We start from the raw sequence: 12,185 nt of genomic DNA, 5'->3' as shown, positions 1-12,185 counted from the left end.
ACAGATGTCTGGAGGTTCCATATTGAATATTTAAAACAGAATATAGAACTGAATTTTATGTTCTTTAAAGAGATTGAAGGATTGGTTTATTGCTATTCTGATTACTGAAAAAACAAGGAAAAAGAATTTCATTTATTCATTCATTCATTCAACAAATATTTGTTGAACACCTATTATGTGCCAAACATCATTTTAGGCACAGAGAACACAGCAGTGAAATAAAAAAATAAAAGAAAAATCTCTGCTTCATGCTGCTTACATGACAGCCAATACACAAATCATCAACAGAAAGACATACACATGTTCACCAAAGACATGAATAATCTCAACTGCACACTAACTACCCAAATGTCCATAAACAGCAGCATCGTATACTCACCCAGTGGAATGCTTTGCAACAATGAGAATGAGTGGTCTACAACTGCATGCACAATGTGAATGAATCTTAATGTTGAGAGCAAGAGGCCAAACAGAAAAAGTGTACATACTGTCTGATTTCATTTCTGTAAATTACAAAAACGGAGAAAACTAATCTGTGCCGTAAAAGGATAGTGGCCACGTGCGGTGGCTCGCACTGTAATCCCAGCACTTTTGGAGGCCAAGGCATGTGGATCAGAAGATCAGGAGTTTGAGACCAGCCTCACCAAGATGGTGAAACCCCAACTCTACTAAAAATACAGCAATTAGCTGGGCATGGTGGCAGGTGCCTGTGGTCCCAGCTACTCAGGAGGCTGAGGTGGAGAGTTGCTTTAACCCGGGAGGTGGAGGTTGCAGTGAACCGAGATCGTGCCATTGCACTCCAGTCTGGGCAACAAGAGCAAAACTCCATCTCAAAAAAAAAGGAGAAGGTCAAAGAGGAAATGGGCACGTTGGAAGAAGGAACAAAAAAAGAGGAGGTAGCTTGCTGTGGAGCAGCCCCTCTCTCAGGAACGAATCTCATCTTGCCTGAAAAAGAACTTATTCACTACGTAAAAACAGCACCAAGCCTTTCGTGACAGATTTGCCCTGGTTACCTGGGAATGTGAACTTATTTTGAAATGGGGTCTTTGCAGATGTAATCATGCTAAGATGAGGTCATACCGGAACATGATTGGTCTTCATCCAGTAAGGCTGACGTCCTCATAAGAAGACAGACACAGGGACAGACGCAGGAAGACACGTGGAGGCCCCCCAGGAGAAAGTAGTGTGATGTACACTTTAAATACATCAACTGTATATTATGTGACTTATATATCAATAAAGCTTGTAAAAATATTTGTCAAAGAAAGTACACTAAGTCCTCACCTAACATCAATAGGTTCTTGGAAACTATGACTTTAAGTGAAACAACGTATAATGAAACCAATTCGACCAGGCGCTAATTAAAATAAACAATTTTAGGCACGTTTCTGGTCAAAAAAAATCACCAAACTTCTTTTTTTATTTCTATTTTTTGAGACAGAGTCCCACTCTGTCACCCGGGCTAGAGTGCAGTGGTGTGATCTCAACTCACTAAACCTCCACCTCCTGGGTTCAGGCGATTCTTCTGCCTCAGCCTCCCGAGCAGCTTGGATTATAGGCATCTGCTACTACACCCAGCTAATTTTTTGTATTTTTAGTAGACACAGGATTTTACCATGTTGGCCAGGCTGATCTCAAACTCCTGACCTCGTGATTTGCCCACCTCGGTCTCCCAAAGAACTGGGATTACAGGCGTGAGCCACCGCGCCCAGGCCAAACTTCTAGTGACCAAGACACTAATATTGAACACTGAATACCTGTGAGCTATCCATACATTTAAGAAAGATTAAGGCCGGGCATCGTGGCTCATGCCTGTAATCCCAGAACTTTGGGAGGTTGAGGCAGGAGGATCATGAGATCAAGAGATCCAGACCATGACGACCAACATGGTGAAACCCCATCTCTACTAAAAATACAAATATTAGCCAGGCATGGTGCGCCTGTAGTCCCAGCTACACAGGAGGCTGAGGCAGGAGAATCGCTTGAACCCGGGAGGTGGAGGTTGCAGTGAGCCGAGATTGCACCACACTGCACTCCAGCCTGGCAACAGAGCAAGACTCTGTCTCAAAAAAAAAAAAAAAAAAAAAGAAAGATTAATAGAAACAAGGAAGGTAAGTATTTGCCCAGTTATTCCAGTTCAGGGTCACAGGTGGCTACAGTGTGTCCTGGCAGCTGGGAGTGCAAGGTGAGCACCAACTGTGGATGGGACAGCCTCCCATGGCAGCACCCCCCCCACACACACACGTACACTTACTTATCCTGGAACCACACAGACACCCCAGTTCACCTGACATGCACATCTTTGGGATATGGGAAGACGCTGGAGTCCTGGAGAAAAGCCATGTAGACTTGGAGAGAACATGCAGACCCCACACAGTGGCCCTATCAGGAATCTGTTTTCTTTTCTTCCCTTTTTCCTTTCCTTCCTTCCTTCCTTCCCTTCCCTACCTCCTTCCCTTCCTCCTTCCCTTCCCTTACTTTCTCTCTCTCTCATCAATGTTACAATGAAATGACATTGAACAAAACTAGTCAGTACTGCCAAACATTTGGACTGAAATAGCTATACATTTTGGTTAGAAAAAAAGAGTTAAAATTGAGAAATTGAGAGTATCTTCCATTTAGCAGACTCTGTGTTGGACTCACCAGCTCACTTTGCTCTTGTAAATTGAGTATTTTTCTCAATGAAAAATATTGTTGACCACAGAAGACGAGTCCACTGAGGATTTCAGCACTTTCAAACTGGTAAAAAGAAGAGAAAACTCCACTACTCAGGGCTAATCCTTGTTCATCTTTTGTTTTCTGTGCTTCATGGTGAATAGATGCTGAATATAATGCTTTAAAACATGGTTTTTCTACTTCTTTTCTTTCTTTTGTTTTGTTTGTTTGTTTGCTTGTTTGTTTTTTTGAAACAGAGCCTCATTCTGTCACCAGGCTGCAATGCAGTTGCCAGATCTTGACTCACTGCAACCCCTGCCTCCCAGGTTCAAGCAATTCTACTGCTTCAGCCTCCCAAGTAGCCAGGTGCACGCCACCATGCCTGGCTAATTTTTATATTTCTAGTAGAGATGGGGTTTTACTATGTTGGCCAGGATGGTCTTGATTTCTTGACCTCATGATCCACCCGCCTCAGCCTCCCAAAGTGCTGGGATTACAGGTGTGAGCCACCTCGTCTGGCCTATTTTTTTTTTTCTTAATATATCAGATAGCACTTATTTCCACTTATTTGCATATCTATTCATTTGAGTTCCTGTCTTGGGCTTCATGGACATTTCGTTCACATTTGTCGCCAGCCCCATTCATTGTCTGTGGTCAGAGAACATGTGTTATGTCCTATTGCCCCTAGAACATTGTACAAATGACTGACACACAGAAGGAACAGGATCTGAATACCTACTCTGATGGAAATGCATCACCAGAGTAGACTGCTACTGCCCATCCACCTTTGAAATTGCAATCAAAATAACTTCTTTTGTTTTGTTTTCTGTTTTCTTAGGTATCGTGCTCCTGAAGTTTTGCTGAGATCTTCCGTGTATAGCTCTCCCATTGATGTGTGGGCTGTTGGAAGTATCATGGCTGAACTCTATATGTTAAGGCCACTTTTCCCAGGGACAAGTGAGGTTGATGAAATCTTTAAAATTTGCCAAGTTTTAGGGACTCCCAAAAAGGTAAGTACTCTTGTCCCAAAGTTGCTATAACTTTTGATTATTTCTAACTTGCTACTTTGCTTTTAATTTTGTAATTTTTCATTATTTATAACTTTTGCCTAGATATCTGGTATTTTCATTTTGAAATAGGCTCATACTTTAATGATTAATTTTCCTATAATCCTTTTTTTTTTTTTTTTTAAGATGGAGTCTCACTCAGTCTCCCAGGCTAGAGTACAGTGGCACAATTTCAGCTTACTGCAACTCCATCTCCCAGGTTCAAACGATTCTCCTGCCTTAGCCTCCTGAGTATCTGGGATTACAGGCATGTGGCCACCACACCTGGTCAATTTTTCTATTTTTAGTAGAGATGGTTTCACCATATTGGTCAGGCTGGTCTCAAACTCCTGAGCTCAAGTAATATATGATCTGCACACCCCAGCCTCCCAAAGTGCTGGGATTACTTGGTGTGAGCTACTGCGCCTGGCCATAATCCTTATTTTTTTAATCAGAGTGGGTTAAGGATTGCAAGAAGCCAGGATCCCACCAGCTGAAGAAAAACAGGTACTTAAGCCGGGCACGGTGGCTCACACCTGTTATCCCAGCACTGTGGGTGGCCAAGGTGGGCAGATCACCTTAGGTCAGGAGTTCGAGACCAGCCTGACCAAGATGATGAAACCCCGTCTCCACTGAAAATACAAAAACTAGCTGGGCATGGTGGTGGGTGCCAGTAATCCCAGCTACTTGGGAGGCCGAGGCAGGAGAATCCCTTGAACCCCAGAGGCAGAGGTTGCAGTGAGCCAAGATCACACCATTGCACTCCAGCCTGGGCAACAAGAGTGAAACTCTGTCTCAAAAAAAAAAAAAAAGAAAAGAAAAACAGGTGCTTGCCTTTTCTTAAGAACTTAAAGAAAAATTCTGTATGGTTAGAGTATTACTTGGGGGTGATGCCCAGCTGACACTGTACAGACAGCCTTACTTGGGCTCTCTCCTACTCATTCTGTGGCTGGCCATTGACATCAACTGTTAACCCCTGGTGTGGTGAACCTTATTTTTTCTTAACCCTTTCTTGTTTCTTTTTGTATATCTCACCTATGGACATTTGACTTATTGAACTGAATACTTTTCAATAAACTATAATTAATTATTTTATCTATACCTTACTTTCTGAGATGTGCTTTATAAGTGTGTATATAATGACATCCTAATTAAATTAGTATGTGCCTTGTAGTTAACATTACACAAGTAATGTAGATATTAAAGCTTTAATGTAATTGTCATTTCCCAGATGTGTACATTTTTAACACTGGCTGTGATATATAGTATATACAGAGATCTTTGTTAGCAATCAGCCTCTTTGTAAAGCACTTTTCCTTATTTGTTCAGAGTTAGCCCAGATATCATCACAGCAGCATCACCATCAGGATCAAAAACCAGACAAGAGTTTAATACCGTTAAATTTATAAAGGGCAGGCACGGTGGCTCATGCCTCTAATCAAAAATACAAAAAAATACAAATACAAAAAAAAAATTAGCCAGTATGATGGTGCGCACCTATAGTCCCAGCTATTCAGGAGGCTGAGGTGGGAGGATCTCTTGAGCCCCGGAGGGTGAGGCTGTAGTGAGCCGTGATTGCACCACTGCACTCCAGCCTGGATGACAGAGCCAGCTCCTATCTCAAAAACAAAAAAAAAGTTTATAAAAGTGCTTTTCACATTGTTTCCTAACTCTCAGCTTAATGTTTTTTTCTATACTGTTATAGCACTGAATTCTAGACCTGGACTGGTATTTTATTCTCATGTTTATTTATATGGATCAACATGAAAATGTTCAAACATAAATGATGTTTATATTACTGCTGTGTTTTTTTAAATGGATTACTAAAAGCAGTTTGTTTTGCTCTCCCCACCCACACTTACATATTCCTGAAACAGAGCGACTGGCCAGAAGGATACCAGCTGGCATCTTCTATGAACTTCCGTTTTCCCCAGTGTGTTCCTATAAACTTGAAAACTCTGATTCCCAACGCCAGTAATGAAGCTATTCAGCTCATGACTGAAATGCTGAATTGGGATCCAAAGAAACGACCAACAGCAAGTCAGGTAAGATGAGTCTTCCTGTTAGACCTTTTACATCTTTCAGGTTTTTTAATATCAGGGATGTTTTCATTTACAAAGGCTATTCTCAACCAGGATTTTACTAAGAGAATTAATCACAAAGCCCTTGGCATACAATGTATGTCATAAATTAATTTACAGGCATAGAAGATCCTTGGGAGAAATGTAAAAATAGCTACACCAATGATTTTCTGTGTTTTGTGGTTCAAATGAGGAACCCTGAGGTTGCAACGAGGAATCAGTTTGCAATGATAAAAATTCAGACATGTGACAGACTAGTTATGCAGGAATCTGTCATGGGTAGCAAAAAGGCATCTCATAGTAGACTCTTTTTTTTTGAGATTGAGTCTTGCTCTGTCACCAGGCTGGAGTACAGTGGTGCTCAATCTCAGCTCACTGCAACCTCTGCCTCCCGGGTTCAAGTGATTCTCCTGCCTCAGCCTCCCGAGTAACTGGGACGATAGGCACATGCCGCCATGCCCAGCTAATTTTTGTATTTTTAGTAGAGACGGGGTTTCACCATGTTGGCCAGGATGGTCTTAAACTCTTGACCGCAAGTGTTCCACCTGCTTCATCCTCCCAAAGTACTAGGATTACAGGCGTCAGCCACTTTTGATTTTTTAGTACAATTTATTTCTCAAATCTTTTTTTTTCTGGTTACCTTTTAAAAGGGGTACTGTATAGGGAGTGATGGCTTCTTTCTAAATCTTGGAAGCGCCTGTGGGCTAATGATAGCTCCTGTGGCCCTCACAAAGGGCCAATCATAGTTTATGTGCAATACATTTAGGTGGAACCATTTTCCATTTGTTGTTATTCTATGTTTTTATAGGCATTGAAACACCCATATTTTCAAGTTGGTCAGGTATTAGGCCCTTCCTCAAATCATCTGGAATCAAAAGAGTCTTTAAATAAGCAGCTGCAACCATTAGAATCAAAGCCATCTTTAGTTGAAGTAGAGCCCAAGCCTCTACCAGATGTAATTGATCAGACTGTTGGACAATCCCAACCAAAAACTAGCCAGCAGCCACTGCAGCCCATTCAGCCGCCACAGAACCTGAGTGTACAGCAACCTCCAAAGCAACAGAATCAGCAGAAACCGCCGCAAACGCTATTCCCAAGCATCATCAAAAACATGCCAACTGTGAGTAGCCAGTCATGACGCTTGAAATGGAATTGTTTGACTACTGCAATTAAGATTTTGTTTCGAGGCATTTCTAATTATGTTGGAGAAGATATAAACAATTATTCTTTGTTAAAGACACTGAGTCCTCTGGTTGGAGCTTGACATGAGATCAGTTAAAATTCTAATATGGTTTATAAAAAAGAAAAACTTTCAGAATGAAAGTAACCAAGTTTACATGCTACAGTCTTCAGTCTTTTTTATTTTTATTTTTGAGATGGAGTTTCACTCTTGTTGCCTAGGCTGGAGTGCAATGGCAGGACCTCAGCTCACTGCAACCTCTACCTACTAGGTTCAAGCGATTCTCCTACGTCAGCCTCCCAAGTAGCTGGGATTACAGACAGGAGTCTGCCTATCATGCCCCCAGCTAATGTTTGTATTTTTAGTAGAGATGGGGTTTCACCATGTTGCCCAGACTGGTCTTGAATTTTTGACCCCAAGTGTTCCACCTGCATCAGCCTCCCAAAGTGCTGGGATTATAGGTGTGAGCCACCATGTCTGGCCTTTTTATTTTTTCTTTGAGATGGAGTTTCATTCTATTTGCCCAGGCTGGAGTGCAGTGGTGCAATCTCGGCTCACTGCAACTTCCACCTCCTCGGTGCAAGCGATTCTCTTGCCTCAGCCTCCCAAGTAGCTGGGATTACAGGCATGAGCCACCACGCCTGGCTAATTTTGTATTTTTAATTGAGACCATGTTGGCCAGGCTGGTCTTGAACTCCTGACCTCAGGTGATTCGCCCATCTTGGCCTCCCAAAGTGCTGGGATTACAGGCGTAAGCCACCAAGCCCAGCCTAAAGTTCTTTCAATGCAGAAAAATTCAAAGAATTTAAAAGAATCAGGTACTCCAAAGTACTGATCCTAAATCTTAAGAATTTTTAATAGTACTGTCATTTCACGGTGTTCTTAAATGCTAAAGAACATGGAGAGAATAGATTTTTATTTTTATTATTATTTTTTGAGGTCGAGTTTCACTATTGTTGCCCAGGCTGGAGTACAAATGGCATGATCTCAGCTCATTGTAACCTCCGCCTCCTGGGTTCAAGCGATTCTCCTGCCTCAGCCTCCCAAGTAGCTGGGATTATAGGCATGCGCCAACATGCCTGGCTATTTTTGTATTTTTAGTAGAGACAGTGTTTCACCATGTTGGTCAGGCTGGTCTTGAACTCCTGACTCCAGGTGATCCGCCCACCTCAGCCTCCCAGTGTGCTGGGATTACAGGCATGAGCCACCGTGCCCAGTGAGAATGGGTTTTTAAAGTGTCAGGTATAGTATAAAACAGCTTCTTTCGTCTTTTTTTTGTTCAGCTCCAGGAGCTCATCAGTTGCTGTAGTAGTTTAGCTGTTCCCTTGGGGTATACACTACCAATTGTGTTCGTATTATGGCATTTTAGAATGGAAATCTGTCTTACACAGCACCATATCTATCTCCTTATCCAGTCCTCACCTGCCCCACCAACCTAGTATAAGCAAGGTCTCCTCCTCCCCCAATAGCACTAATCACATTCTCACGTAGTGTTAATTACTTATTTCTTATGTTTATTGTTTATTTGTCTCTTCCTCTGGAACGAAAGCTCAAGGAAATCAGGAATGTCTGTCTGTTTTGTTCATCAGTATAGCCTCAGAACCCTGACCAGGGCCTGCCACATGGGAGATTCTCAGTGAATGTTTGTTCAGTGAATGAAGGAATGAGTAATTGCCCACAAGACTTGTAAACCACCTCTTGGGTGCTGGGGAGTCCACTTTATTTTGGAACAGTTCTGCATATTAGAAAGTTCTTCCTTACACTGGGCAAAATCTGGTTTTCTTGCTTTTAGTGAAGGCTAATCACTTTTCTAGAAAGGCCGCCTTTTACATATTTGAAAATAGCTGTTACATTATCTGCCCTTTTCTCTAGAGAAATATCTCCAATTCCCTCAAGGGCTCTGCATCTAACACCTTTCATCAATGACTGATAACTCGCAATTCCTGTTACAAATGTACCTTTAAGTCCCCTTTCATCCCCATTCCTACTTAGAATGTGGCTGCCGCAGCTGGAGACAAACAGCAAGCAGGGAGTATAGAGCAGGACTAATCAGTCACCTCCAACATTCCAAACAATATGTGCCACCAACGATTACCGTCCTCCCCGCCAGCCCCTTGGAAAGTACTTCAAATGCTGACTCATACTGTGAGGGAAGGAAAGGAAGTTAATATTGATTGAGTAGCTCCTAAGTGCCATGCATATTGTAGGCACCTCTGCGCATTCTCTTAAGTTAAAGAGAATAACCTAGCCACCCTCCCCTGTGCCCCCACACACATATTTTTATATAGGTAAGTTTCAGAGCTGGGATTAAGTACTGTGTCAACTAAAGTTTCTAAGTATACCCATTTTTTCATAAATGCTTCTAAATCGCATATTCTGTACCTCTGACTTGTGTATTTCATCTCTAGGATTCAAAAAGTTGCAAGATCTTTTACATCTCCAATTTCTAATTATTTTTGAAATAAAATTTTTTTCTTCTCAGTTTGCCCACTCTGCACAGCTTGTTGCCAGCTATGGATTTGTTTAGTTGTCTGTTTTGCTCCTGAATCTTCATAATGTATACAAAGAACGACCATGAGATCTTGGACAGGGCATAGAACCTTCCTCTAGATTGACATTGATCCATTCATCAGTACTCTTGGTCAAGTTCTTCAGCTATGTGCTGATCCCCCTTTGCTGCTTTCACCTACTGGCCTGAAGTCCACATACACTATATCAAAGGAACTCACTGTTTGCCTTTTATGAAAAAGGGTGATCTATCTGAGCTATCACTGTTTTCCTTTCGTGCCCACAAACATCCCCTTTGATAACTGATTTCAGAATCTTTGCCCTCATCCTCTACCAAACTTACTGATGTGGAATTTGCCAAAATAAATCTTCTACTTTATTAAAATTATATTTGCCCCTTTCCACTCTTCTCAGACACACAAGGTTCTTGGATATCACTGACATTGCTGAGCAGTGTTCAGCATCAGTACCCTAAAATACAATTCAACAGAAGGCAGACTCAAACTCAGCTAAGGGTAACCTTTCATTTATCCTACTTATCTGGAGCTTAACATTTTTTTATTCTCTTGATTCTGGAGATTGTTCTGCCTGGCAGAGAAAATAATAGTGTAGAAGCTGACAAATACTTCTTTTTATTATCATCCATCACTCACTGTGACACCATCAGCTTCAAGCAATAGCATGGCCATTCAGTATCTCCCTGCACTCAACGTACCAGTGTTTTCTGAAAATTTTCCATGCTCTGTTCCCTAGTTTTGAGTTGCCTTTTGGGTTTTTCTGTTTATTTGCCCCTAAACCACTCTCTGTAAATTTGTATAAAACCAATTCAGGCCAGGCGCGGTAGCTCACGCCTGTAATCCCAGCACTTTGGGAGGCAAAGGCAGGCGGATCACCTGAGGTTGGGAGTTCGAGACCAGCCTAACATAGAGAAACCCTGTCTCTACAAAAAATACAAAATTAGCCGGGCATGGTGGTGCATGCCTGTAATCCCAGCTACTCAAGAGGCTGAGGCAGGAGAATCACTTGAACCCAGGAGGCGGACGTTGCGATGAGCTGAGATCACACCATTGCCCTCCAGCCTGGGCAACAAGAGCGAAACTCTGCCTCAAAAAAAAAAAAAAAAAAAAAAAAAAAAAAAAAAAAAAATTCATTGTGTTCCCCAAGCCAAGACCTCTTTCCTGTTCCTTATTTCTGTTAATGATGCCTCCATTCTGTGCCAGACTCATACATCCCTCTGTGTTCATTAAGATTACATTCTGAGACTTACAAAAAAACTCGACCACTGTGGCTTAAACAACAGGCGTTGTTTTTCTCTTATAATGAGAAATCGGGTGGTGGGCAGCTGGAGCTCATGCAGCTTCAGAGGAGGCAGGCTGCTGCTGGCTTCCCGCTCTGCTGCCCCGAGCAGGTAACTTTCATACCTGTGCCCACAGGATGCCTGGTGTTCCTTTGGGTGTTGTGCCTGCATTCTAGCAGAGGGAAGAGTAAAAGATGGCATGTTCTGGCACATGCCACCATTAGTGTCCTTCTCATTGAGGCTGTCCACTTAAAGAGGACACTAAGGCTTTGAGAAATCACGTGTCCAAAGAGACATAGCCAAGTATCAGGTTTCCAGATCCTTCCTGTCATTAAAAGAGTTAACTCAGACCCTAAATATTCAAGTCTCCCACCAACCCAGTTCACAGAGATCTCTCCTCTGAGCACCTATCATGTTTTTGGCATATACCACCCAATTTTTTTCATGCTTGTAAATGTGTGTATGTGTATGCCCTAAAGTGTATGGAATGCTCCTTGAGAACGGGAACTCTTAGTGTCTTATAGAGTAGCTTGTGCGTGAAAGGCATTCAGTACATGATTACAGATTATGACAACTGATTTTCCACCACAGAAGCCAAATGGCACACTGAATCATAAAAGTGGTAGGAGGCGTTGGGGCCAGACTATCTTCAAATCTGGAGACAGCTGGGAAGAGTTGGAGGACTATGATTTTGGAGCCTCCCATTCCAAGAAGCCAAGCATGGGTGTTTTTAAAGAAAAAAGGAAGAAAGATTCTCCATTTCGGTAAGATTTCAGATTCCTCAGAAAAATGTTTTTGCCATGCTTCAACTTTATTTTGTCATTAAACATAAATGCACTTGGGCCTTAAATGAAAAAAAGTTTGCTTAATAGGCCAGGCGCAGTGGCTCAGGCCTGTATTCCCAGCACTTTGGGAGGTTGAGGCGAGTGGATCACTGGAAGCCAGGAGGTAGAAACCAGACTGGCCAACATGGCAAAACCCTGGCTCTACTAAAAATACAAAAATTAGATGGGCGTGGTGGTGCATGCCTGTAATCCCAGCTACTCGGGAAGCTGAGCCATGAGAACTGCTTGAACCTTGGAGGTGTTGCAGTGAGCTGAGATTGCACCACTGCACTCCTGCCTGGGCAAGAAAGTGAGACTCCGTCTTAAAAAAAAAAGAAAAAAGTTTGCTTAATATTGGTTTCTTCCACAAAATACAAATCTTTCCGCATACCTTTGAAAAAAAGGTAAGAATCTTCTCATGGTAACAATTCTCAGTATTAACAGATTAGTTGGGGGGGGGGCGGTGTGTGTGTGTGTGTGTGTGTGTGTGTGCGCGTGTGTGTGTGCGCGCGCACGCGTGCATGCAGAGAGAGTATGTCAGTTCGTTTTTGCATTGTGGTAAAGAATGTGTTTGCACACAGTTCTGCAGGCTGT

General features: G+C 42.3%; 2 protein-coding genes across 3 annotated transcripts in view; one reads left to right on the top strand and one right to left on the bottom strand.

The window, feature by feature from the left end:
- LOC120361131 (transmembrane protein 14B-like) overlaps positions 1 to 12,185 on the bottom strand; it is a 69,863-nt gene that overhangs the window by 23,516 nt on the left and 34,162 nt on the right. The gene's annotated exons all lie outside the window — the stretch shown is intronic.
- MAK (male germ cell associated kinase) overlaps positions 1 to 12,185 on the top strand; it is a 53,236-nt gene that overhangs the window by 20,155 nt on the left and 20,896 nt on the right. For both annotated transcript variants that reach the window (XM_039462603.2, XM_039462605.2), the window contains exons 7-10: positions 3,494 to 3,665; positions 5,579 to 5,746; positions 6,591 to 6,902; positions 11,359 to 11,531. In XM_039462603.2, coding sequence (XP_039318537.2) covers positions 3,494 to 3,665; positions 5,579 to 5,746; positions 6,591 to 6,902; positions 11,359 to 11,531 — 825 coding nt within the window. The remainder of the gene's footprint in view (positions 1 to 3,493; positions 3,666 to 5,578; positions 5,747 to 6,590; positions 6,903 to 11,358; positions 11,532 to 12,185) is intronic.

Source organism: Saimiri boliviensis, chromosome 4 (assembly GCF_048565385.1).
Source record: "Saimiri boliviensis isolate mSaiBol1 chromosome 4, mSaiBol1.pri, whole genome shotgun sequence".
Taxonomy (NCBI): domain Eukaryota; kingdom Metazoa; phylum Chordata; class Mammalia; order Primates; family Cebidae; genus Saimiri; species Saimiri boliviensis.
The sequence above is the reverse complement of the archived record's forward strand: the minus strand, read 5'-3'. Positions and strand labels throughout refer to the sequence as shown.